This window comes from Anolis sagrei, chromosome 1, assembly GCF_037176765.1.
Source record: "Anolis sagrei isolate rAnoSag1 chromosome 1, rAnoSag1.mat, whole genome shotgun sequence".
Lineage (NCBI taxonomy): Eukaryota > Metazoa > Chordata > Lepidosauria > Squamata > Dactyloidae > Anolis > Anolis sagrei.
Genome location: NC_090021.1, coordinates 190488455 through 190516272, shown reverse-complemented (window position 1 = coordinate 190516272; position 27818 = coordinate 190488455). Strand labels below are relative to the sequence as shown.

Here is a 27818-nt window from a genome sequence, read left to right as displayed (position 1 = left end):
ACATTTGCATGTTTTTGAACTGCTAGGTTAGCAGAAGCTGAGGCTAACAGCAGGAGCTCACTCCGTCCCATGGATTTGAACCGCCAACCTTCTGGCCAGCAAATTCAGGAGCTCAGCAATTTAACCCACTGCACCACCAGGGGATCCATCAGGATATTATATCTCAAATTCTGAACCAATTTTATCATATAATCTTTAATCTGTTCCTCTTCCATATCCAATTTTTACAAAAGTTTATACATCCCGCCAATCAAATATCCATTGTGAGTACATAACAATAACTCAGGTTTCAGATTTGCTCTGTTCAAAACCATACATCTTTTAATCAATTTTAAATCTTTCCAATTTCAATTTATAAGAATATAAATTGATGAAAACCATCACCTTCTGACAACAGTACCTTGTTTAATTTAACTCTATATTCTTCTAGTTTTTGCTAAGTTATCTATCTTTTTTGCTATTGTTTCCTTTGTATTAAATACTTGTGATGAGACCCATGAAAGTATTTTAAGGCACAACTTCAGTTTGTTTCTGTTCTAAATTCTTAACAAGGTGTATCTCACAAAATTATTATTAAAATTGATATTCCCTTTAGCTTTATTGTACCATAGATATCCATGCCATCCAAATCTCAGGTCATGCCCTTCTAGATCCAGTAAACTCTTACTACTCAATACAATATAATCTTTCGGTGAAAACAAAATACATGCAAAAAAGTACATTTTCTTAACCAGTAAACCCAGCCCTTTTTAGTTTTGCATCTTATGAAACTATATATTTAATTCTTGGTTTCTTTCCTTGCCATATTAACTTTGACAAATCTTTCTGGCATTGCTTGAATGACGTGCCATTAGTCAAAATTGGTATTGTTTCAAATCAAGACCACATGCTAGGCAAGACATTTGTCTTTATCACTGAAATTCTCTGCAGCAGTTACAAATTCAATTTTTCCAGCTTTGTAAATCTCTCTTAATTTAATTCCATGTTTTAACATAATTATTCTGAAGTAACATGCAATTCATGTTTGTCATTGTAATACTTAAGCATTTAACCCTTTTCTGAATTCTAAATCCAGATTTGTCCACCAATTGGTCTTGATCTTTTTTTCATATTTTGACATTATCTTTTTTCTTTTAATCTCTCCAGTAAAGCCTCTATGCATTCCAAATGATATTGCAACACAGTCACTAAATCATCCGCAAATGCCCTTAATTGAAACCTTTTAAAATCTCTATATCCTTAATCTCATCATTTTATTTTATAGCTCTGTTCAAAATCTCTAGAGTCAAAATAAGAGAGGAACAATAGGCAACATCATATTGTTCCTTTTTGTATTTCACATGGTTTTTTCTGAGTCATCAATATTTGTATCTTCTGTGCTTTTACCCATGTAATACAATTTTAATGAAAACTAAACTCAGAATTTTAAACAAAAAAAACCAGTTCAAGTTAGCAAACACATTTTCAGCATCCAAAAAGAGCATATAAAAAGAACAATGCTGATTGCTTTTCATTACATCATACAAAATATTCCAAAATATCTGAAATGAATTTAATATTATCACATTGGTTTCTATAAATAAAATATTGTAAAATGTTTCCAATTTATTTACCAAAATTGTTGTAAGAATCTTATTGTTTGTCGATCAAATAGGCATACAGTTCTTTGTTACTGTCAGATTTTGACACTTTTTAAAAATTTACTGTAATACTATAGTTACCTCCTCCCATGCTTCACTAATCATCCAAATACATGAAAAAGAATTCAAAGTCTGTTGTAAAGGCAATAGAAACACTTCTTCAAAGCATTCAAAGTAAGTGAGTTGATAAGCCATTTGGCCTAGGCACTTTACCAGTCTTAATCTTTTAAATAATCTTAAAGATCTTTCTTAATGTTACTCTTACAAATGTATAAATTATTTATCACATATATTGATCTCATTCTAAAATTTATCACATCCTTGGATCTCATAATGAGAAAAAGCCAGGTTCTATCTTTAAAATAAAAAAATACATTTGATACTATTAATAGTGAGCAAAACTAGATCAAAATAAAATAGTTGAATGCGAGGTATACATTATTGTGAATATAGCATGTTGAACAATTTCTGCCATTCTAGAGGCATCTATTATACTGTAGTTCAACCACATTTTGAAAAAAAGTAAACCAATACAATATTTTTCAGTAAAGAGTTACAGTAAATACTACGGTTGGGCCCATGTGGAGTTTTGAGTGTTGGACTAGGACACCGAGGCCCCTTCTATACTGCCATATAAAATCCAGATCCTCTACTTTGAACTGGATTATTTGGCAGTGTAGACTCATATAATCCAGTTCAAAGCAGATAATTTGGATTATGTGTTTTGATAATCTGGAGTATATGTCAGTGTTTGAATCTTCAAGTCCAGGGTTTTAATCCATACTCAGCCCTAAAACTCACTGGGTGCCTTTGGGCGGATCATAGTCCATGGCAATGGCAACCACCACCACCTGAACAAATCTTAGGCTAGGATTTGACTAGAAATTGACTTGAAGGCATGCCACAACAAACTATGGTAAAACAGATCAGAAGATAAAAAATGCAAAAAATTGAAAAGGGAACTTTAAGGAGGAAAACTTGTTATATAGGACAATTAAACAATGCTGATCATTTGAACACGTACTCTTTGGGAAAATGAGATATCTACCTGGATAGTCAAAAGTGTTTCTGAAACTTCAAGTACAACTTTAAGTAGAAGATTAAGGAGAAACCTTGTTCTAATTCCATACCTCTCCACCAATGCAGAGCTCACACATTATCTCCATCCGCATGTATTGTCCACATTATTGCCAATATATGGTAAATCACTATGTAAAGTAAATACATTAATCCGAGCAATTGGTTAAATTATTCTCCCGCCACCTCAAACTGAAGCCAGAAAGGAGATTATTGCAACAGAAGATTTTAAACTAGGGATGTTTATGGATCCCTAGTTTATTTCATATCTCCCAGTTTCATCTGCAGGTTAAAAACCGGGGTTCTTTGGATTTCATGTTTCTGTGAATTCTGCAATACAATTCTGAATTTTAAAAGTGTGCAAAGATGTCTATAAAATAGATGTTTTGGGAGGAAATGCACACCAAAATGCTATGGGGAAAATGTATTACAGAGTGCAAATTAAATATTAAATGTGATTCTAAGTATTTACAGACTGGTAACAAAAAAGGACAAATGAGAATCGTGGGTGGACACATATGAAAGTGCCATAAATTGGCCAATTTCCAATTCAAACAATGTAAAAAATAATAATACCTAATACAGTGACAAGCAAAATATAAAAATGTAATTACATTTTCAAAGCACCCACGCTGGAAAACAAAACAGGGCAAACATGATTAAAACTGTACTTCTGTCAAGAACTTGCAAAGTGCCTTAAGCAATCCTTCGCTCCCTTTCACCCGCAATGCTGGGGTAATGATATTGGTGTACTTTACAGAGGTGTGGCCGGAATTACAAGAAGACGGCATGTTTGAAAGCACTTGAACAGCTCAGGAAGTTATCTATAATTGCTAAGCATTAGCAGTAAGAGTAGCTTAGCTTTAACCGTTTTACCCCATACTGGGAAGCCTTCATGATCCACATTCACACATTGGATTACTACTGTCTTGAAAAGTTACGCTTATGAGGTTATAACTCAGACAATTAGAAGAAATTTTGTCCTATTAAAAAGTTCTTCTCCTGAACTAATTTAACTGGCAATTATTTGGTTAGAAGATGTTTTGGCCTATTAAAAGATGCCTTGGCCAATTAAAAATATTTATTCCTGGACTATTTAATAGGTCATTACGCACTAACAACAATAAAATAAGAGTTTCCCTCTTTCTTGGGAAGAGCTGTTGGGGCAGAAGGTGATCTCCTTATTTTTCCAAAAACAATGTTGTCTTTGCCAAAACAATAAAAAATTTAAGAGATTGTGAAAATACATGACACTCAAAACCTAGCCATTTATATTTGTATTCTCCACAATATCACAATACCATAACATCATAAAAACCCACGGAAAAACTATTGATAGGTCTTGAAGAACTTTCTTACAGAAAGAGAAAAAAGACTTATAGATTTTTGCCCATACAGTTTACCTTTATTTATTTATTTATTTATTTATTTATTTATAGCATTTATATGCCACCCTTCTCACCTCGAAGGGGACTCAGAGCTGCTTACAAGTAATATGTAAATACAATATATTATATTATTACCATAGCACAATATTAGTATTTAATATTACTATATTGTACTACACCATTATACTGTAATATTAACAGATGTGCATTTGGACAAAATACTAAACCGAAAATATGTGTATTTGGACAAAATACTAAATCGTATTTTGTATTACTCTGGGTTCTTTGTGCATGTATTTGGACATCATACAAACCATCATTTAGTACAGTGGTTCCCAACCTGTGGTCCGCGGACCACCAGTGGTCCGCAAGAACTAAAATATGGTCTAATGCCTCACCATTACTACATTGTTGCAACAAGAGTGACTGGTCTTGCAAAACCCTCTTATAGTGCCAAGGCTTATTAAATATGGTTTTCTGTGGGTGAGAAGAGGGCGACTACTGGATGACATATGTTCTGTATCAGAAACTAGAACTGATGTGGTCTATCCAATGCAATTTTCGGAATCGGCACCCCAAATAACCGAACAGAATCTAAAGTTGACCAAAAACTGATTCGTAACCCTTTTGGTACTAATGTTGGTGAGTGATCCCTGGTCAAAAAAAGGTTGGGAACCACTGATTTAGTATATCATAAACATAACGTTACACTCTACTTATATAATCAAATAAATAAATAAAGAGCAAGGAATCCAGCACCTTCTCACACACTTTCAATTGAACTTACTACTATTATTAATATATTTATTTATACACTGGTTTTTCTCTTAATCAAAACCCAAAGCAGCTCACAACATTAGAAATACAATGCAATTTAAAATTGACAACATGTAAAAATCCAAATAGAATTAAACCTAGATGTCAGCTAAAATCACTTAGAAACTGTTAAAATAATTAAAACCACCATACAAACATTCCCGCTGCCCCATTCAAAAACTTTCTTCGGTAAAAGCTGCCTAAGTAAAAAGATTTTAGACTTTTTTAGTGTAGCTAATTTTCAAAATAGTTTGAATAAAACAAAATATTTGAATCCAATATTAATGACTGGCACTTTGGTTCACTTGCCATGTGTAAGAGACGCTCAGATGGATCTCTGGCTCAAGAGCACCAGATCAATCAGTGCATCCAACGATATAGAATGAAAATCATAAAAGGCGATAGCAAAATAAATCAGTTAATTTTTAAGATGCCACCAGACTGCTTTATCATCAATTCCCCCTTCTTTTTATTCTGCAACAGACTAACATAGGCATGTGTTTGAAGAACAAGTCATTAAAGAAAAAACTCAGCAAAGTCGTGTTTCTTCTTTCTTTTGGCTCTTGTTACACAAATTAAGCTTTGCAAATGAGCAGAATCGCTGTGAGGATTTCTTTTTTAAAACCGCAAATGAAATAAATCATCTGTCACCCTACTACATTGCCAGACCAGCAAGATAATATTCAGTAAATAATCCTTAGGCTAAAATCCCACTGCTGTACTGCGCCAACATACCCGTATATACGTGAGTATAAGCCGACCCAAATATAAGCCGGAGCACTTAATTTGACCACAAAAAGTGGAGAAACATATTGACTTGAGTATAAGCCGAGGGTGAGAAATGCAGCCATTACTGGTAAATTTCAAAATAAAAATAGATACCAATAAAATTAATTGAGGCATCTGTAGGTTAAATGTTTTTGAATATTTACATGAAACTGCAAATTAAGATAAGACCATCCAACTCTAATTAAATCATTATTCTAACCTTCTTCAATGTAAATGTGCTTACGCATCCTTCCAATAATAGAGTAAAATAATAAATGTAATATTAGTAATAAATAGAGTAAAATAATAAATGTAAGAACAATAATAAAGTAATGGAAATGTAATAATAATATTAAATAGAGTAAAATAATAAATGTAATAATAATAACAACAACAACAACAACAACAACAACAACAACAACAATAACCCAGTAAAATAATAAATAACCTTGACTCAAGTATAAGCCAAGTGGGGCTTTTTCAACCTAAAAAGGGGGCTGAAAAACTCAGCTTATACTGGAGTTTATACGGTAATACATATATATGAGCCAGTAGTTGCACTTTGTCCTAAATGCCATAACATTGGTCAAATCCAATAACTGCACATGCATGCACCAAGCACAGTCCTCTTTCTCACTTTTGGCTTTGGTGAGCAGTGATCTCATTAACCAAGGTCATTTCACTTACTGCCCTATCTATTGTACAATTGGTGGGTTCCAGCATAATTATACTGGCATATAATTACATTGTGCTAATACCCTGAAGGCATCAGATCCTGTCTGATCTTGGAAGCTAAGCAAGTTCAGTTACTGCTTAGATGGGAAACCAACAATGAATACCAACTTGTGCAGGCTATATTTCAGAGGAAGAAATAAACAAAACTAGTTCTTGAGTATTTTTTTGCCTAAGAAATCCCTATGAAATTCATGTCAACAGATAATTTGAAGGCACATATAGACAGGTAAAAATGTGTAGATTTCTTTACTCTTCAAGAACAGCCTAAACAAGGCATTCATATGTTATGAATCCACTGACAGATGGCTAGAAAGGATGCATCTGTGTTGTTGCTGATTTTAAAAACTTTGCTTTCCTTACATTATCAGTGAAAAACCTGGTGTGTTCTGTACAGGCCTGGGCCCCTCACATGGAGAGCAGATGACCTCCCACGTCCTTGATGAAATCTTTCAAAGAGCTTCAAAGGACCTGCAGAACTAGTCTGGCGAAAGGCAATAGCTGGACAAAGGAAGTGTTTACCCCACAGGCAATACTGGCTCTGTCCTATCATGTTCAAACTCTCTTTAACCCTGTTATCGATCTACAGTCATATCATATGCATAGGGCTGGGCCCAGAAAACAATTTAATGGAAGCTAATTTAGTAGTGCATTGCTAAAAAATAAATGTTAGCACCTCTTTACAGTATGAAACAGTATGAAGTTGCACATAGCTTTTGGATAGGGCTACCCCCAATGGTCTTATGAGCTCTGTGTTCTCATCTAGCACAGCTCCCGAGGGCAGCAAAAAAGGGAGGGCACCATCCTTGTGTAGTTTGCAGGTGTCAAACATACCGCATCAGCTGAATCAATACTTGAGAAAAGCCAAATGTCATCAATAAATGGCTGTTAACTGGGAGAAATACATGACCATCAGAGGACTCACAGATGGAAGAGAGAGGGAAACAACTGGATATTGTCACCTACAGTAAGATGATGCTTGGCTTACAAAAAAAAAGTTTATTGTGAACTTTTTGTGATTAAAAAGCTTGTATTTGATACTGTATTAATGGTTTTCAACCAGTGGCTTATACCATTTGCACCAGAGGATGCCATTTGCACCAGAGGATATATCAGAATTTTAATAATGAAGGAGAGATTCAATGCTATAATTTCCTGCATTTGAAAAATAAGCATGGCCAACAGTTTTTATTCATTTTGTCTCAAAAGCATTACATAAATAAGTGTCCTATCTCCCAGTGTTTTAAAATTTTATCCTTGAATTTGGCCCTGCCCAGTGAAATCTTTTGTATTTTAATGTTTGATTTTGCATTGTTGTGTCACTTATTATATTGGTTTTGCATTTTATGTATTTTATTTTTTGGTTTTGTTATGTTTTTGTGTTATATTGTGTGTACTGTACTGATGGGCGTGGCCTCATGTAAGCCACACGGAGTCCCCCTGGGGGAGATTATTATTATTATTATTATTATTATTATTATTATTAAAACTGATAAAATAGAGGGAGCACAAGCAACTAAATAATTTTAGACCAAAAATGGGCAACAGCGACAGCATTGTCTGTAGCTTTAAACAATTCTTCACCAGTTATAGCCATTGGACAAACAGGATAATACTACTAATTTATGGAAAATTATTGGGCAAAGCATTGAGTGAACTGCAATGCTTTGCTGTTCTGTTAAAAGCATCTGGTGTAGTCAGCCCAGCCAAATTCCCTACAGGCAAACTCAATGGAGGAATAGATCAAAAACTACCAAGAATATTGTTCTATGCACCTTGAATCATAAACATACCCAGCAAGTTCAATACAACTTACTCCTTAATAACTATAGTATGCATGCAATCTCCACAGAGATGTCAGTACATTAGTATATTTCAGAAGAAACAGATAATCAAAACCGATTAAGAGTCTTCTATCACATTACAAGACAGTTTTGCTATTATATAATCCTGAACTTGAGCCAGTGGGTGTAGTTGTTTGAATGTTCAACTGCGGCTTTGGAAATCTAGTGTCCAAATCCCTGCTCAGCCATGAAAAAATCTAGGTGACTTTGGCCCCTACTACACTGCCTTATATTCCGGATTACTAAAGCAGATTATGCACATGATCTGCTTTGAACTGGATTATATGAGTCTACACTGTCAGATAATCTAATTCAAAGCAAATAATGTGAGTTTTATAAGGCAGGTAGAAGGGCCCTTTAAAAGCTATTTTCTCTCATGCTCAGAGGAAGGCAGGGATAAACCCCCAAATCTTGCCAAGAAAACCCTATAAAAACTCACCAGGCAAAGTTGATCTGAGGGCACATAGCAACTATTAATAAACTTTTATGGGATCAACCCATCAGAGCAAGATTGTAGCAAGATTGAGTTTTATGGCAATTTGTCTGTGTTTTCGTTAACACAAAAAGTCCTTCAAATTTGGGTTCACTGTTGTCCCGGTTCACCCTTGTCCCGACATATGGACACAGACAGACAGGTCTGTGTCCATATGCTAGCACATATACAATTTTGTCTATCTAATTCCCAGCATGATGTGCCTTTTCAGAAGTAAGCCCCACTGAGTTCAATTGACTTATGTGCTACCAGTTTAGTCTATCTTGCCCTGTAACCTCAATTCCTTTTTATTTTAATCTAAAAGTGGCAAATTTAGGAATAGATTTGAAAGAGGACAGATTACAATGACAAATAATGATGAGATTACAGACACAGAACCATCCCGTCGGAACTCAAAAAAGAGTAAACTGAGAAGGATAAAATGTGTCAAGTTTAGCCAGTCTTCTTCCTGATGTCTGCTTACTTTGTATAACACTTTCAGATTTGTTTCAGGGGCCTTCCAAATAGGCCCTATATCCCAGGATCTGATCCCAGATTTTCTGCTTTAAACTGGATTATATGAGCCCCCTTCCACATTATCTGCTTTGAACTGGGATATATGGCAGTGTGGACTCAGATATTCCAGTTCAAAGCAGATATTGTGGGTTATTCTGTCTGTGTTATATGGCCCTGAGTCCCCACTGCCCGATAATCTGGGATAAACAGAAAACCTGGGATCAGATGCCGGGGACCCTTCCCGACAGGCCCTATATCCCAAGATCTGATCCCAGGTTTTCTGTTTATCCCAGATTATCTGGCAGTGGGGACTCATATAATCCAATTTAATGCAGAAAACCTGGGATCAGATCCTGGGATATAGGGTCTGTCTTTCCAGGGCCCTCTGCCTTAAATACTTATATACTTTAATCTGGTTTGGGATACTGAGGGATACACACACACAAAAATCTTGAAATTCTAGGTTGTATTGGAGGAGTATCATAATATATATTTATCTGTATTTGCATTGTTTTCTATTTTAGAAACCAGATTAATGTTTTATCTTATTCAAACAAGCATTGGGTAATTTTGATTTCTCAGCTATCAGGACAGGACCCTGGAACCATATTTGCCAGGTTGAGATTACTTTTTTTAAAGGTATGTAGAACAAACCTCGCTTGACCATTCCCTGTTGTCAAACTGGCCGGTTGCATAAGCAGTAGATGAAATGTTTCCAGAGACTGTTAATCTTGCCGTACTTTTAGTGCTTCAAGCTAACGTTTACACTTCTCAATATACTTTTCTGTGCAGGGTCCAACATTTTTCCCCAGAGCAGGCTTCGATTACAAAAATGAAAAAATATTAGAATGTACTTTTTCCAAGTTTTCAAAGTGGGTTCAAACTAAAGAAATCGGTTGCTTTGGAATGGAATGTTAAAACTCGGGCCAAAACAAAGTTTAACTAGGCTGTTAATCGGTGCTCTACTTTTTCATTCTGGCCAGAATTCAGAACATGCCTACAACAAATTAATGTATAATTTGCTCCAACCAATATCTGCTCAGACTTGTGCCCCGACTTCCAACATAATGCACAGAAATGCCCTGATGGCCTTTTGAAAGCAAAGGAGGAGATTTCAAATAAAGAGATGATTGGCTTTTTGTATGTGGAGGGAGAGCTGCCAAACCAGTAGATAGGTGAACCATTTAGGGTAAAGAGGCACAAGGAGGAAAGAGTCAAACACCTTCCCTGGATCTCAAGGGAAGTCACTTTTATGCTGTTGAATTGTTATTGAATTGTAAAGGTTTCCCTTTGATATTAAGTCTGGTCGTGTCCGACTCTGGGGGTGGTGCTCATCTCAATTTCTAAGTCAAAGACCTGGCGTTGCAATAGATGCCTCCAAGGTCATATGGCCAGCATGACTGCGTGGAGCGCCATTACCTTCCTGCTGGAGCAGTACCTATTGATCTACTCACATTTGCATGTTTTCGAACTGTTGGGTTGGCAGAAGCTGAGGCTAACAATGGGAGCTCACCCCACTCCCTGGATTTGAACTGCCGACCTTTCGGTCAGCAAGTTCAGCAACTCAGCAGTTTGACCCACTGCACAACAAGGGGTTTCTGAATTGTTATTACCTATCTTTTATTGCCCTTTGTCCCTAATCTCCATATAGTCAAGAAAGGGAGTGCCTTACCTTTCTCCCTCTTGTCTGATTTTTAACATCTTGGCCTGATGAAGAAGCTAGTGCAACTTTGAAAGCTTGCATGATGTTTTCCGTGCATTTCTGTTGGTCGATAAAGGCACGGCTCTTTTGTGGATTTTGCTGCATGGCCAATACAATTGTGTCTGACTTGTGTGATCTTAGGTCCTCTCCAATATTTAGTCTAGTCAAGCTCATATCTTTCTGAATGTTCCTGGATTAACAGGACAGCATAAATAAAAACATGTTGGGATTCCTACTGAATCTTCTCTCTTTCTGAACTTCACCCTTTGATTCTAAGGTTATCTTAAGTCAGGTGTGTGGATCATGTAGCCTCTAGATTTTAGACTACAACGCCTATCATTCCTCACTATTGGTGGTCCCAGTGGTTCTTGACCTGTGGATCCCCAGGTGTTTTGGCCTACAACTCCCAGAAATCCCATCCAGTTTAGCAGATGTTAAGATTTCTGGGAGTTGAAGGCAAAAACATCTGGGGACCCATAAGTTGAGAGCCACTGATCTAAGGACAGCAAAATCCCCACTCCTGATCTAGGCAATGGCTAATTTCTGGGAGAAATCCATTTCTACAAAAACTTTACCACACAATGTGAATGCGATGAAGTCCCAACTAAGAAATACCGTAGATATGTAATTATTTTAAATCAGCTTCCAGTAAAAAGAAAGAAAGGCAACCCTCAACAATTTAGAAAGATATGCAATCTATTAAAAAAACCAAAACAAAACAGAAAACCTATTAATTTCTTTTTTTTACAGGAAGTGAGAGAAATCTCCCCCTAGGAAGGGAAATTCACTCCTGAAAGAGTTATTATGGGGAAAACTGAAGCCTTATCACCAATCCTTGTTTCCACAATAAACCAATATTTTCAAAATCCAATTATCACATGGACAGAAAAGGAGGTGAAATCTTCTGAACAGGGGTCCAAATAGCAAAACAAACTCCACAGGGGTCTTCACCCTTCCCTAAGCAATCCAAGGCTTAACAAGGATATATTTTTGGTTGGTGTTACACTTTTTAAAAGTACCTGTTCTGACTTAAAAACAAATTCAGCTTAAGAACAAGCCTACAGAAACTATCTTGTTTGTAATTTGGGGACTGCCGGTATTTTCATAGCACAAGATACTGCAAAATAGCCTTAACATTCTTGGCTCCAAAAAGGTCATAAGGATATAAGTCACTGGTAAAGATTTATAGCTGTAAAACTCATTTACAAAAGTGGCAATGCTTGGCTACTCTCATAAGGGGCAAGATTTAATGGTAAAATTCAGTTTTTAAATACAGCCATCAATGTTAAATTATGACCGTTTGTACCATCCCTTCTTTTGCTCTGAGTGACCAGCATGGGCTGACTTCTAGAACGGCACTCTGGCAAGGCTCATTCCACAAAAACTAAGCTGCCCTGCGGGAAAAGAAATTATTGCACAACCCTCTTACTTCGTTCTGGCTTTGAAAGCACAGAAGTTTGCACGCTAAAGTAGAAAAAGGGCCGCTTTAGGGAAACTCTGACAACTGACAGATTCAGGCCCAAAACTGAAGCTGTGTTTGAATCCTCTCCACAACTAAGTACTGTACTATAAACATCTCTGTTGTTCGTATTTGCATTTTGGCAATTTCTCATCTCTTGAGGAATGTGCACACCATAGTTTTATGAAAATATCCAAATATTTGTTTTACCGAGCAAAACTCTCCACAACTGCATTAGCTGCAATTGTGTTTGGGTGCATTTTGCAAGCCCATTAAGGGTGGAATTAAACACCATGAGATCCTTTTGCACCAAATACTGCCTAATCATATTTAGTCTGAATAACTTCTCCTTCATTCCATTTTACATTCTTAGAAACATCAAGTGCAAGCAATAATAAATCATGTCAAGCAAAATACATTTTTGGCTTAAGATACAACCTGACCTTTTTTTGGCTTCATATCCAACCTGATAAAGACGTTTAATGAAACTTTGTTCACTTCATATCTTTCCATGGACCTTGGTAACGGTACTGTGCTACAGATACTCAGCACTAGGTTTGATTTTCCCAAGCTGACAAATATGGCTATTTCACTGTATTCTCAGCCTGGGAGAGAAATCAGCCAGTGCCTCCCAAGTTTACTTTTGCATTATTCACAATTATCATCATTATTTTGATGTCTGCGATTAGGAAAGAAAGGAAATGTGGAAAGTAAACATGGTTTATTATTCTGCAAGAAGCTCATTCCCTCCCTCTTTATAACCCGTGAAATAAGCCCTGTAGCAGTATTTTAACTATTAATTAGTCAGATTTATTCATTAAGAACTTTTCATCAATTAAATTATTATATTTATATTAAATTGTAATTTAGGTCAAAAGCCTGTACTAAAATCCTCACCAGACAGAAGCTGAAAAATACTATCCAAAACTTTATGTCAGGCCCTACTTTGTCTCCTTTTTGAGCCTTGAAAATAATGAACCACATGAATTTTTGAAAGTATCACTTCTTATCCCTGCTCCGAACACAAACACTATCGCTTGCTTTCCCTTTCCCACCTTGGAATTTTCACCTTGGAATTAACAAACCTGTCATAAGCTAATCAAGAACTGAAAAAAGTGATCCAAACAGTGTAATTCCCCAGCTATGTGAAACTAATAAAAAGCAGGAAGTGGTTTGGGAAATATCTACGAGAACAAGTATTTGGGTAGAGGACTAGATGGGCAATGTAAAACCTGTGCCATTTATGGTATAATTAATAATTTAATTAAATAACTTAATTATGGAATCAATTTGCTGCTAAATTCCAACTTAAATCAATCGGTTTTGAGGAGAAAATAATTAAAATGCCTCTTTATGTTAGGAAAATTCTATCTTTAATAGCTTTCTGGATTGGTTTTTAATTAAGAATCCACGCAGTGTGACACCGCTATAACTGCCATGGTGCACTACTTTGGAATCCTGGGATTTGTAGTTTGGCGAGGCACCAGCGATGTTTGAAAGTAAGTAGGTAACTTTACTTTTATACCCCGCCACCATCTCCCCACGCGGACTCGGAGTGGCTTACAAAGGGAACAAGCCCGAAAATCACAGATAAAATAAAACACATTAAAACCAATTGCAATTACCCTTGCAACTCCCATGATTTCATAGCTGAATTCAGTTGCATCAATTCTACAACTTGCATTGGCACTCTTTCTGGGAGTCGGGTTCAACAGCACAGTGACACCAGCCTAATGTATTTAGTGAAATTGCATTATCTTGGAGAAGGCCACTGCTCCCTGATCTGAGATTGACCAAATATAAAGGTGCACAAGGCTCTTGTTTAATCAAACAACTGAGCTTTCAAGAGCACGAATGTCCTGCCTCTGAAGGATAAACTGTCCCTCCCCAAATTCCCTTCTGTTTGTGGTCACTATTTTGCAACCACAGCAAATAAATATCCTAAAGACGCCTTGGATGCTAAGCATGGTCGTATATGTTTAGTACTTGGATGGGAACTTCCAAGAAATATCAGATGTTGTAGGGTATTTTTGAGAAGAAGACGCTCCTTGCAAAAAAAAAACAAACCAGCTATAAAGTACATAAGGTCTCCACATCTCGACAGGTGTTGCAAATAGCAATCTTCTGCAAACCTCCTATACTAGTTATTTGTTATGTATATAATTCAGATTGCTTAAGGTAAAGGTTGTCCTCTGACATTAAGTCCAGTCATGTCTGACTCTGTGGTGTGGTGCTCATCTCCATTTCTAAGCCGAAGAGTCAGCGTTGTCCGTAGACACCTCCAAGGTCATGTGGGCGGCATGACTGCATGGAGCGCCTTTACCTTCCCGCCCGAGCGGTACCTATTGATCTACTCACATTTGCATGTTTTCGAACTGCTAGGTTGGCAGAAGCTAGGGCTGACAGCGGAAGCTCACGCCGCTCCCCGGAATCGAACCTGTGAGCTTTCGATCAACAAGCTCAGCAGCTCAGTGCTTTAACCCACTGCGCCACTGGGGGCTCCCGATTGCTTACTATATTGTATTTATATTTTGACATGCAGTTTTCCCTTAACTCTATGTTGTTTGAGGTTGTGGGCGGGACTACAGACCATGTGACCAGATCTGGGACTATTCAGTCTGAGACTCTATTTTAGAAGTCATGGTTTGCAACAGAAGACGTAAAGGACATTGTCAGTGTTTACATAGTAATTGGTTATGCATAATAACAGAGAACTTACTGTTTAAAACAGGGGTCCTCAAACTACGGCCCAGGGGCCGAATACGGCCCTCCAAGGTCATTTACCTGGTCCTCGTTCAAGGTCAACCTAAGTCTGAAAAGACTTGAAAGCACACAACAACAACAACAACAACAACAACAATCCTATCTCATCAGCCAAATCAGACCCACACTTCCCAATGAAATACTAATAAGTTTATATTTGTTAAAATTGTTCTTCATTTTAATTATTGTATTGTTCTAAAGTGTTGGGGGTTTTTTTGCACTACAAATAAGATACGTGCACTGTGCACAGGAATTCATTCATATATTATTTTCAAATTATAATCCGGCCCTCCAACAGTTTGAGGGACTATGACCTGGCCCTCTGTTTAAAAAGTTGTGGACCCCTGGTTTAAACTCTTAACCAAACAGCAATGTACCTGTATGCTGAATACATGAAGTTTGTAAGGAAATCAACTATGTTACTTTTAACGAAGACTGTATACCTATTTTTGGTCTCTTGAGAGCACGATTTAAAAGCAATATATTTTATGTGAGATATGTTTTTGGACAACTGAAATAACACTTCTGAAGATTTGCTATATATTTTGTGCATTTGGCATATCTTTGTTCCTAGCAGTTCAGAGAGACAGCCAGGTATATCAGTCTAACAAATGAGAAACCTAATTTGCATTGTATGAATACTAGTGGATATTGACCACTTAGGAGAAGGTTCACTAAAACGAGTATTTAATTCTTCTCAGGAAGATCATACTTTACAAAAGGGTTATGATTATTCCAAATAGTGCAAATGCCAATCTCTATAAAGGTCATGCTTCCAAAAGGCTATGGAGATTTCTGGTTTCCCAAAAAGTTATGATCTCTAAAAGTTCATGCCTTTCCAAAAATAGGTAACCTGAAATCATATGTCTAACTTTTTAATGACATGTAGACTTGAAGGCACATAACACTTCAGTCAGGGAAAGGTATATCATTGAGAATTAGCTAGAAAGGTTTTTCTGCCGAGAACAGACACAATAATTGTAATTTTAGAAGTAATAAGCAGTGCCTGAAAATTCTGTATGCTCACCTTTAATCTGTTTACAGGAGGTGTGTACTCACTAGCACTGACATTTAAGTTGAACTTGTGTGAAAGCAAAGGATTTGAAATGCCCAGAAAGGTAGCCACACCTTTGCCACAACATGCCAATACTGCAAAAATAAACATTCTCTAATACTACATAAGGGATTATCTACATGCAATAACAGATAATGTACTTTATATTTCTCTCCGCTCCCCAAATATAGCACTTCAGTATGCCCAGAAATAATAAATGGTGCTATTCATTTCTAAGTAGTCACATTTCATCAGCAACAGGTCTGCTTTTGGAGTTGTCGTTCGGTTTCCCCAGTAGTAAATAAGGCGACAACCTTTGCATATGTAGTAAGTAGATTTGTATGTGTGTATGCCTTCAGCGAGCCAGTATGGTGTAATGGTTCAAGCACTGGACTAAAACTCTGAATACCTGGGTTTTCCTCCCTCTGAGGCTGAGAGAGTGTGACTTGCCTACAGTCACCTAGTGGATTTCCATGGCTGAGTGGAGGTTCGAACTCTGGTCTCCAGAGTTGTAGTCTAATGCTTGGTCTCCAGTGTTGTAGTCTAATGCTTGGAGGACACATTTTCATACACAGTTAACTGCTAAGCATTACTATAAAATTTTGGCCTAAATCCAATTATTCGTATTGAATAGAATTATCTCCGTTTAATCAACAGGGTTTATCTATAGGTTGACTCAACATTCCACAACCAGCCTGCACTAGTTGAAGTAACAAAAAGGCTTTTAGTCTTTATGTACGTAGGCTGAAGCCCTGAGAAACCGTCACTGGGAAGTCAGAAAGAAGAATATGATTATGCAAGAGGAGTCGGGGAAATGCCAAGAGAGGTTTTTATTGCCCTATGTTCTGAATTTCACACCCTGCGGTGCAGGTCAGTAGTATTGCAAGAGACGTTTTTTCCTGAACACAAGTGTGACATTCCTTGCATTCAGTAAAATTTTACAGTAAAACCTTTTCTCTTTTTATGGCACCATAATATTTCCGAGAAATATTAAAGTATTTTCCCAGCCTCTACAGAGCAAGTCAGTCAGAATTTGTCTGTTTCTAGAAACACTGGACCCTTCTACACTGCTATAACAATCCAGATTATCAAAGCAGATAATCCACATTATCTTGTGTGTGTAAATTGAGGGGGCGGCATACAAGTGATTTCCTTGTACGTGGTTTCATAAGAACATCCTCCAAAATAGAGAGAACTATTTAGAAGTTTTATCAGAGTAGCATTATCCTCATGGAAGGCCCCTTCTACAATGCCACATGGAATCCACATTATCTGCTTTAAACTGGATTATATGAGTCTACACTGCCATATAATCTAGTTCAAAGCAGATAATCTGGATGTTATATCGCAGTATAGAAAGGGCCACAGAGATTCAGAGGGTCGGGACCACTGGGTAGGTCGCAAGGGGGTTGCAGAGGGGTTGCCAAAGACCATCAGAAAACATATATCTTCTTTGCAGAGAAGGCTGAAGATCTCTCCGTCTGTCCATCTCTTCCTTTTTGGAAACAGACCTCCTCCTGCTGTGATTGGCCTCTCAGCCAAGGAGAGGACTTTTTCTGAGACTCCAAGCAACGAGGGGAGAGCAGGCGTGCTCAGAGCATGGCAGCATGGTCTACATGTGCGGGCAAGGGAGAATCTGTGAAGCTGGAGGGAGGCCTGTGCCAGCGAGTCCCATCAAGCCATGGGGGTTCGGTGTGAGAAGTTTGGCCCAATTCTATTGTTGGTGGAGTTCAGAAGGCTCTTTGATTGTAGGCGAACTATAAATCCCAGCAACTGCAACTACTAAATGTCAAGGTGTATTTTCCCCAAACCCCACCAGCATTCATATTTGGGCACTTTGAGTATTCATGCCAAGTTTGGTCCAGATCTATCGTTGTTTGAGTTCACAGTGCTCTCTGGGTGTAGACAAACTACAACTCCAAAACCCAAGGTCAGTGCCCATCAAACCCTTCCAGTATTTTGTGTTGGTCATGGGAGTTCTGGGTGCCATTCCATCGTTGGTGGAGCTCAGAGTGCTCTTTGGTGTAAGTGAACTATAAATCCCAGCAACTACAACTCCCAAATGACACAATCAACCCCCCACCCCCACCCCACCAGTATTCAAATTTGGCCGTATCGGTATTTGTGCCAAATTTGGTCCAGTGAATGAAAACACATCCTGCATTATCAGATATTTACATGACGACGCATAGCAGTAGCAAAATTACAGTTGTGTCGTAGCAACTAAAATAATGTTATGGTTGGGGGTCACCACAAGACGAGGATCTGTATTAAGGGGTCGTGGCATTAGGAAGGTTGAGAACCACTGTTCTAGAGCAAAACAAAAAAAATATTATTTGGACCACCACTCCCAGAGTCCTCCTGAAAGAATGGCAACTTTGGGGGGGGGGGGGGGCTATATAATCCAAAAGGGAATACCATGACAACAACAACAACAACAACAACAACAACAACTTTAATTTTATACCCCACCTCCATCTCCCCAAAGGGACTTGGGGTGGCTTACATGGGCTAAGTCCAATCAACCAAGTTAAAAATATAACACATTAGAATGCATGACATCAATTTAAAACAGCATTTAAACAACATTATAACAATATATATAATACAAGCATCAAAACCAACAACAATTGCATAATTCAAGTCTCAATATGGGAGTGTGGACTGTGCACCACAATTCAGAGGATAGGGCTGGTGGGTAAAGCGCATAGGTCATGTGGCAGCATTAAGGATAAGAGCAATATAGTACTTTCAAGATCTGCACTATAAACAGATTTTTCAAGTCAAACCAGCTAGAGTTTTACCCTTGGATTTTAAAGAATGTCTTGTGTATGTAAACTGAGGGGAATATTAAAATGATTTTCCTTGAACGTGGTTTCGTAAGAACATTCTCCAAAACAGAGAACTATTTAGAAGTTTTATGAGAGCAGCATTATCCTCATGGAAGGCCCCTTCTACACTGCCATATGGAATCCAGGTTATCTGCTTTGAACTGGATTATATGGCAGTGTAGACTCACATAATGGATTATATGACAGAGTAGAAAGGACCGAAGTTCCCTTTTTGTATACATGGTGCTTGGTGAATGAATGCTCGGTCTTCCTTCAGATAGCAGACATACTATTATTTTCGAAGGCTTTCATGGCTGGAATCACTGGGTTGCTGTGAGTTTTCTGGGCTGTCTGGCCATGTTCCTGAAGCATTCTCTCCTGATGTTGTATCCACATCTCTGGCAGGCATCCTCTGAGGATGCCTAGCATAAATGTGGGTGAAACATCAGGAGAGAATGCTTCAGGAACATGGCTATACAGTCTGGAAAACTCAGCAACCCAGATATTATTATTTCACTTTTTTCTATTAATTGAGAATCATAGTGGCTCACATTAAAATACAATTTAAAATCTACAATATATACAAACTAAAACTGGTTAGACACAGAGTAGGCTTTTGATATAGTGGTGGCACCACATTTATGGAGCCCTTCTCAAACATGTAAATCAATGCAAACTTTTACCACTTTAGCAACAGATGAAGGCTTTTGTAGTCTCCATGGTTTACAACACTATTTTATTGCCGTTTGTATGATGCTGGATTCAGGCATACCATAAAAAGAACACTGTTGGACAAAGTTGGGTTTTGCAAGCTCTTCCGTCCCTCCAAAAAGTTGCTCAAGCAGATTGGGGAAGTCACCAAAAGAGTGGGAGGTGAGACTGGCTGAAGGGGAGAAATCCAGTAGATCAACTCCCCCACAAAAAGAATGGAGGGGGGAAACTGTGGGCCCTTCCACAGAGCTGAATAAAATCCCACATTGTCTTCTTTGAACTGGGATACATGGCAGTGTGGACTCAGATAACCAAATTCAAAGAAGATATTGTGAGATTTTCTGCCTTGATATTCTGGGTTATATGGCTGTGTGGAAGGGCCCTGTGATGATAGCAAAGTGTAGCACTAATGCAGTTTGATCCTTTAACTGCCATGGCTCTCAATGCTATGGTATCCTGGGAGCTGTAGTTTGGTGAGAGACCCGCAAATATTCCACATGGCTCTGTAGACTACTGACATCAGATGAAAGCCATTATGTACATTATTGTTCTAAATATGAGAGGCTATTTCCTGTTGGCAGAGAAGGCTAAAGACCTTGTCAAACTGCAACTATCGTGATTCCATAGTCTGGAGCAATGGCAGTTAAAGTGCTGTCATATAGTATTAATTCTACAATGTGGATGCACCCTCTACTCTTCATCACACTTGAGAATGAATCCACTTAAAATCCGGTATCTGCCTCCTGCAGAATGCTGGGGTTTGTAGTTTAGTGAGGCTGTTAAAGGATCCTCCCTAAACTACAAACCCCAGCATTCTGCAGGAGGCAGAAACTGGATTTTAAGTGGATTCATGTGCCACCAAAGTGCCTATGCTTTCTTATTTTTAGTAATATTAGTAAAAGTAAAGGTTTCCCCTTGACATTAAGTCTGGGGGGTTGGTGCTCATCTCCATTTCTAAGCCGAAGAGCTGATGCTGTCCTTAGACACCTCCAAGGTCATGTGGCCAGCATGACTGCATGGAGCACCATTACCTTCCCGCTGACATGGTACCTAGTGATCTACTCACATTTGCATGTTTTTCCGAACTGCTAGGTTGGAAGCTGGGGCTAACAGAGCTCACCCCGTCCTGCGGATTCGAACCGCTGACCTTCCAATCAGTAAGTTCAGCAGCTTAGCACTTTAACTCATTGCATCATCACAGCCCCATATTATTACCGGAAAGCAAATGAAGGGCACAGCCCTGTTACCTAAAAGTGATAATTCCTTCTAAGCACAAAGGTAAAGAATTTGCTGCTTTATGAACGTATTGAAAAAGTAGCAGCAGCTCCATGGAAAGTCTGCCTCCTTTCAGTAACAGTCTAAATATCTTACTAGACTGCACATTTTGCAATCTTTTTGTGCATTTATTTATTATCCTTTTGGGTTTCCCTCAATCACATATTTTATTCCTACCCCATCCAGGGTTTTATCATTTTATCTCGTTCATTTGGCCTGTCCATTTTGTTTCAATTTTATACTGTGCTAATTTGCTTTATTTATGTTATTTTTGCTACTATACATATTTTATTCTGATGCAATTTTGATTGTCTGCAGTCTGTATTTTACTTTTTGCTGTATTGTATTTTTGGGCTTGGCCTCATGTTAGCCACCCCGAGTCCCCTTTGAGGAGATGGTTGGGGGGTATAAATAAAGTTTATTACTATTATTATTATTATTATTATTATTATTATTATTGCTGTTGTGTCAGGAGCGACTTGAGAAACTGCAAGTTGCTTCTGGTGTGAGAGAATTGGCCGTCTGCAAGGACGTTGCCCAGGGGATGATTTGATGTTTTTATCATCCTTGTGGGAGGCTTCTCTCATGTCCCGGCATGAGGAGCTGGAGCTGATAGAGGGAGCTCATCGGCCTCTCCTCAGATTCGAACATGTGACCTGTCAGTCTTCAGTCCTGCCAGCACAGGGGTTTAACCCACTGTGCCACCGGGGGCTCCATATTATTATTATTATTATTATTATTATTATTATTATTATATGTATATAATAGATCCAGATGTGGGAAAACAAAGTGGTGAAGCAACAAGAAAAACAGATCCAGGGCGCATCTCCACCAGGCCTGGACAAACTCTGGCCTTCCAGGTGTTTTGAACTTCAACTCCCACAATTCCCAGCAGCTAGGGCAAACTCTGGTCTTCCAGGTGTTTTGGACTGCTAGGAATTGTGGGAGTTGAAGTCCAAAACACCTGGAAGGCCAGAGTTTGCTCAGGCCTGATCTACACTGTAGAATGAATGCACTTTTGACACCACTTTAACTCTTATTGATCCATTCTACATAGTTATAGGACTTCTGGCTTTTCTTTGCCCTTCTCTGCCCAAGAGTGCTGGTACTTCTCCAAACTACAACTCCCTCGTTTCCAAACCAAAACAGGGCCCCTTCCTCTTGTCAAGGCCGACCGAAGAGCCAGTGAGTCAGCGCATTCGAGCCTGGCTGTGACGTCACGGCCTAGAGGGGCGTGGCTTAGAAAAAGGAAAAAAAATAACACCGGCTTGGACCGCTGTGGCGATCGCAGCAATCGAGGGGGCGTGGCCTATCCTTAACCCCGCCCCCTTTCCTCCCGCACGGAGGTCTCTCTCTGCCCCGCCCCTCCTGGGGAAGGGGATCCAAGTACCCCTAAAGTGAGCCTCACCTGCGGCATCTCGACCTCCATGGTGACGTCACTGGCGATGACGCAACGGGTTCCACGCCGGGTGCGGGGGGGGGGGGGGGAGAAAGGGAGAGTGAGAGAGAGGCTTCGCCGCCTAACGAATCAAGCGGACTGAGGCTCTTCCTTTTCTGGACGGGACGCTTTAGCTGCCTCTCTCCGGCGGTGACGCCGACACAGCCTTCTCCTCCTCCTGCTTCTCCTCCGCTGTCCCTGTCCCGCTCTGCTCGCCCTCCGTCCGTCCTCCCTGCCGGGAAACCACCAGCCGCCTGCCCCGCCTTCTCTCCCTTTCTCCCTCCCTCCCTCCCCCCGGAGAAGGAGGGGCCGAGCCGGGAGGCCCTCGCGGTTGGTCCACACTGGAGGATAAACCCACTTTGGCACCGCTTTAACTGCCTCAGTGCTGTGGAATCCTCGGAGTCGCAGTTCAGGGAGCAGAGAAGGCTCAAACCCTTGCAAAAGGGCCAACATCCCATAGCATTGAGCCATGGCGGTTAAAGTGGGGTCAAACTAAATTAACCTCACAGTGTAGACCAGGCCTGGGCAAACTTGGGCCCTCCAGGTGTTTTGGACTTCAACTCCTACAATTCCTAACAGCAGCAGCAGTTAAAGTGAAGTCAAACTCCATGAACTTCACCGTGTAGGCCAGGCTTGGGCCCTCCAGGTGTTTTGGACTTCAACTCCCACAATTCCTAACAGCCGCGGCAGTTAAAGTGGGGTCAAATTGAATTAACCTCACAGTGTAGACCAGGCCTGGGCAAAGTTGGGCCCTCCAGGTGTTTTGGACTTCCAACTCTCACAATTCCTAATAGCTGGTGGAATTGTGGGAGTTGAAGTCCAAAACACCTGGAGGGCCCAAGCTTGCCCAGGCCTGGTGTAGACGCTCTGGGCCCGAGTGAAGAGAGAGGTGGCCAGGGGACAGTTCCACCTTGTCTCCTGCATGATTGTGTTTAATATGCTACTGTTTTAATTGTTTTTAACTGTTTTATGGTGTTCTGAGCATTGAATTTTGCTATTGTTAACCACTTTGAGTCGCCCGAGGGCTGAGAAAAGCAGTATACAAATATAGTAGATAAATAAATATGTCATCAGTTGGGGACCCCTCCCCCCCCCCCCCCCCCCCCAAGAAATAACTGCTGCTCTGGGCCAGAGTGAAGAGAGAGGGGAGCAGAAGACAGTTCCACCTTGTCTCCTGTGCTAGGCTAATAATATAATATATTGTATATACATATAATATTATGTAATGAAATATAATACTAATAAACATAATTATATGTTTATATTACATGTAATATTACTAGTAATATCACAATATAATGGAATAGTACACTATAATAATATTTAATATTGATATTGTACTATGCTAATAATATATTACCCGGTGGCATAGTGGGTTAAGGCACTGAGCTGCTGAGCTTGTTGACCAAAAGGTCGCAGGTTCGAATCTGGGGAGTGGCATCAGCTTCTGCTGTCAGCCCCAGCTTCTGCCAACCTAGCAGTTCGAAAACATGCAAACGTGGGTAGATCAATAGATAACGCTCCGTCGGGAAGGTAAATGGCGCACCGTGCAGTCATGCCGGCCACATGACCTTAGAGGTATCTGTGGACAATGCCAGCTCTTCAGCTTAGAAATGGAGATGAGCACCGACCCCCAGAGTCGGACACGACTGGATTTAATGTCAGGGGAAAACCTTTACCTTATGTATATATATCTTGTAAGCCGCTCTAAGTCTTCTTTGGGGTGAGAAAGGCAGCATATATATCATAAATAAATATTTCCCATCTGTGAATGGTGTGGAATCCATTGAGGCAGAATCCATGGATATGGAAGGCCAACTGTACATCATGGAGATCGGTTACTGTTGTGTGCCTTCAAGTCAATTCTTACTTGCAGCAACCCATCCTGAGTTTTTTCTCTGACTTACCCAGTTGGTTTTCATGGCACAGTGGGGATTGAAACCCATTGTTCAACACTCAAACCACTGTGCCGCACTACAGATGGGACTCAAGTCTAACAATGACATTTCTGTTTCATATACAGTCTATACATGTCACCTGAAAGTAATTCTTCCATCAAGGAACATTCATATCCACTAATCTGCAGACAATGTTGTTGGAGCATGCAAGGAATCAGTGAGTCTGTGTGTGTCAACTGTAAAATAAGATGAAGCTCATTCGTCGGGCAATGCCCAAGGAAATGGCTAAGCCTGGGACTTTTGGCTACTGTTACATTTTTGTTCAGGCTTTAGCTATGCAAGTGCAGAGAGAAACAGTTTGAAGAGAGAAGCAGTTTGGAGCGTACTCTCGCTTCATGAGCTGCTGAAGGAGTTTATCCACATGGACCGAGAAAGACCATTCAAATCTATGTATATAATAAAAGGCAGTGTTTGTATGTGTGCGGCAGGCAGTGTATGTGGCAGCTTTCAGATTGGCTGCCAATTCCACAGGCGAATGCAACCTCCACAAATAACTGACCTGGACCAAATTTGGCATGCATGACCCACTTTACATCCTGGTGCAGTTTGGAGGAGGATGGGCCATGGATGATTGGATTTGCAGTACCTTCACTTACTTCCAGATATCACTACAACCTCCAGGAATGATGAGCCTGGGCTAAACTTGGCACACAGACCCAATGTGGCCCACTTAATGTCCTGGTGCAGTTTGGCAGGGGACCCAACCACAGATGATGGGATTTGCAGTATCCTCATTCAATATACCTCCCCCACTCCACTGCGATGCCCACAAATGACAAAACTGGACCAAATTTGGCACACAGAACCCCTATGACCCACTTTACATCCTGGCATGGTTTGGAGGAGGCAGGACCATGGATGATGGGACTTATAGTACCTTCACTAACTTCCAGAGAACATTGTGACCCACACCAGTGACAGATCAAAACCAAACATGGCACACAGAGTCTCCATGACCCACTTTATGTCTGGTATAGTCTGTGGGATGACAGACCATGGACGATGGGACTTGCAGTACCTTCACACACTTCCTGAAGCCACTGCAACTCACACCAATGACTGATCAAGACCAAACCTGACACACAGAGCGCCCATGATCCACTCTACATCCTGGTTTCGTTTGGAAGAGGATGGACCACAGACAATGGGACTTACATATGGGAGTTGTAGTTCACCCACACCCACTGAACCCAGTCAACATTGGATCTAGACTAAACTTGGAGCACAGACAAATAATGCCTTTCTCAAATAACCTGGGTCCTCAAGCTAGTCTCTCATAAAAAGGACTTTATGTAAGTTAATGCAACTGATCACATTTTATATATATTGTTCTCAACTAAGAAGAGTAAACTACTTGTTCTTTACTGTTCACCTGCGTGGCATATTTTCTTTCTCTGGCAAGGCTGTGTGTGGGCTGATCAAACGTGAACTACACGTGGTTTATTTTACATTACGCCACAAATGTGACACACCAGTTAATGCATACCCCATATTGTTGTTGTTTTTTTTTTAAAAAAAAAAGCCAATGATACCTGCTGTTCAATTTGGTAGCTGCATTTTATTACATAAGGTCACAAAAGTATTTGGGGTTTTTTTTTCATTTATTTATTTACAGCATTGGAAACTAGGCTCTGTTGGAAACCCTACTTGTGAGGTGTGTTGTTTCCAACACACCTCACAACCTCTGAGGATGCCTGCCACAGACGTGGGTGAAACGTCAGGAGAAAATGCTTCTGGAATATGGCCATACAGCCCAGAAAACTCACAGCAACCCAGTGATTACAACCATGAAAGCCTTCGACAATTATGTGAATATGCTTTGTGTTCATATAAAACCTTCTATGCACTCTACTTACACACACACACACACACACACACACACACACATATATATATAATCAAAATCCTTTATTTCTGTTATCTTTAACCTTTCACATATTTGTTTAAATTCTACTTCTATGCTTATCATTCATGTTTTTACTGAGTAGAGTGAAACTGATCTTTGTAAAACCTATTGCCGTTGTAGCTATGACACCCAATAAAAGTTTGTTTTGTTTTGTTTTTAAACAGGAAGAACAGATCCATTTCTCTATTGATTTATCTACACCTTGGGATTTCTCCGGCCTCTTATTATTATTATTATTATTATTATTATTATTATTATTATGGTACAAATTAATTGTTTGGAATCACTGCAAAAATGTTTGTGGACATGCCAAGGCCCAGAAACACTGTTTGGGAGGAATATATTTTAGAGCATGAGTAATGCAGTCATGCTGGCCACATGACCTTGGAAGTGTCTATGGACAACGCTGGCCCTTCAGCTTAGAAATTGAGATGAGCACCAACCCCCAGAGTTGGACACGACTAGACAATGTCAGGGGAAACCTTTACCTTTACTTAAGTGAAACCATGACTGTTGAACATTGAATAATTGGATAATAGAGTTGGAAGCAACCCCATGGGCCATCTAGTTAGCCTGTGTTTAAAACCTTCCAAGGAAGGAGTGTACACCACACTCCCAAGCAGAGAGTTCCACTGTTGAACAGCTCTGACAGGTGGAATATGTAAATAAGGGATCATACTATATGTTCTCTATCCCATTCCTACAACTGCGTAAATATGTTTCAAAACACAAGGATTTAATATTACTCTGTTGCAGCTGAGGAAGTGGACTGACATGCACAAAAGCCCAAGCTAAAATAAACATAATTCATAAAGGTGTTGCCAGATTTCCGTTTACACTAACACAGCTATTTCGTTGATAACTACTACAATGTTTTACTGGAAGCTACAGATTATTAAACTCGGAATGACTCCAATAGGATGAGGAGACTGGCTGAAGAAATGCTTAAAGGCTGGTCTGCACTACCACTGGAGCCCAGGCCAGTTATATATTAACTATGTGCCTTGAGATCTATACAGTATCATGGCAGTATTAGGCACCAGTTCTTTGCCTATCTCAAGCTAAAACAGATAAAAGAGCTCCTCAAATAGTTAGATAATCACATGATCACTTTATCTCTCCGAGCCCTCCCATACAGCCATATAACCCAGAATATCAAGGCAGAGAATCCCACAATCTCTGCTTTGAACTGGGTGATCTGAGTCCACACTGCCATATATTCCAGTTCAAAGCAAATAATGTGGGATTTTATTCAGCTATGTGGAAGGGGCCTCAGCCTACTTTCACTGCTGACAGAAGAAGGTGAAACACTGGCCCCATCTACACTCATCATTCACTGCAGTTCAAAGCTAGCTTCAAGCTGCAGTGGCCAGACAACAAACTCCCACAAAAGAAAGCCCTCAATGAGCATCAGTACTCTGGGGTTTACGTAATCTGCATCAGGATTTCTTTTGAAATCATCTGCACA

General features: G+C 39.5%; 1 protein-coding gene across 2 annotated transcripts in view; it reads right to left on the bottom strand.

Moving 5' to 3' along the window:
• Positions 1-22759, bottom strand: part of NFE2L2 (NFE2 like bZIP transcription factor 2) — a 40526-nt gene extending 17767 nt beyond the window's left edge. The window contains exon 1 of one of the 2 annotated variants that reach the window (XM_067471338.1): positions 22457-22759. In XM_067471338.1, the coding sequence (XP_067327439.1) occupies positions 22457-22477 (21 nt within the window). In that variant the 5' untranslated portion in view covers positions 22478-22759. The remainder of the gene's footprint in view (positions 1-22456) is intronic. The other variant, XM_060779609.2, reaches the window with a different exon arrangement.
• Positions 22760-27818: the final 5059 nt, after the last annotated feature.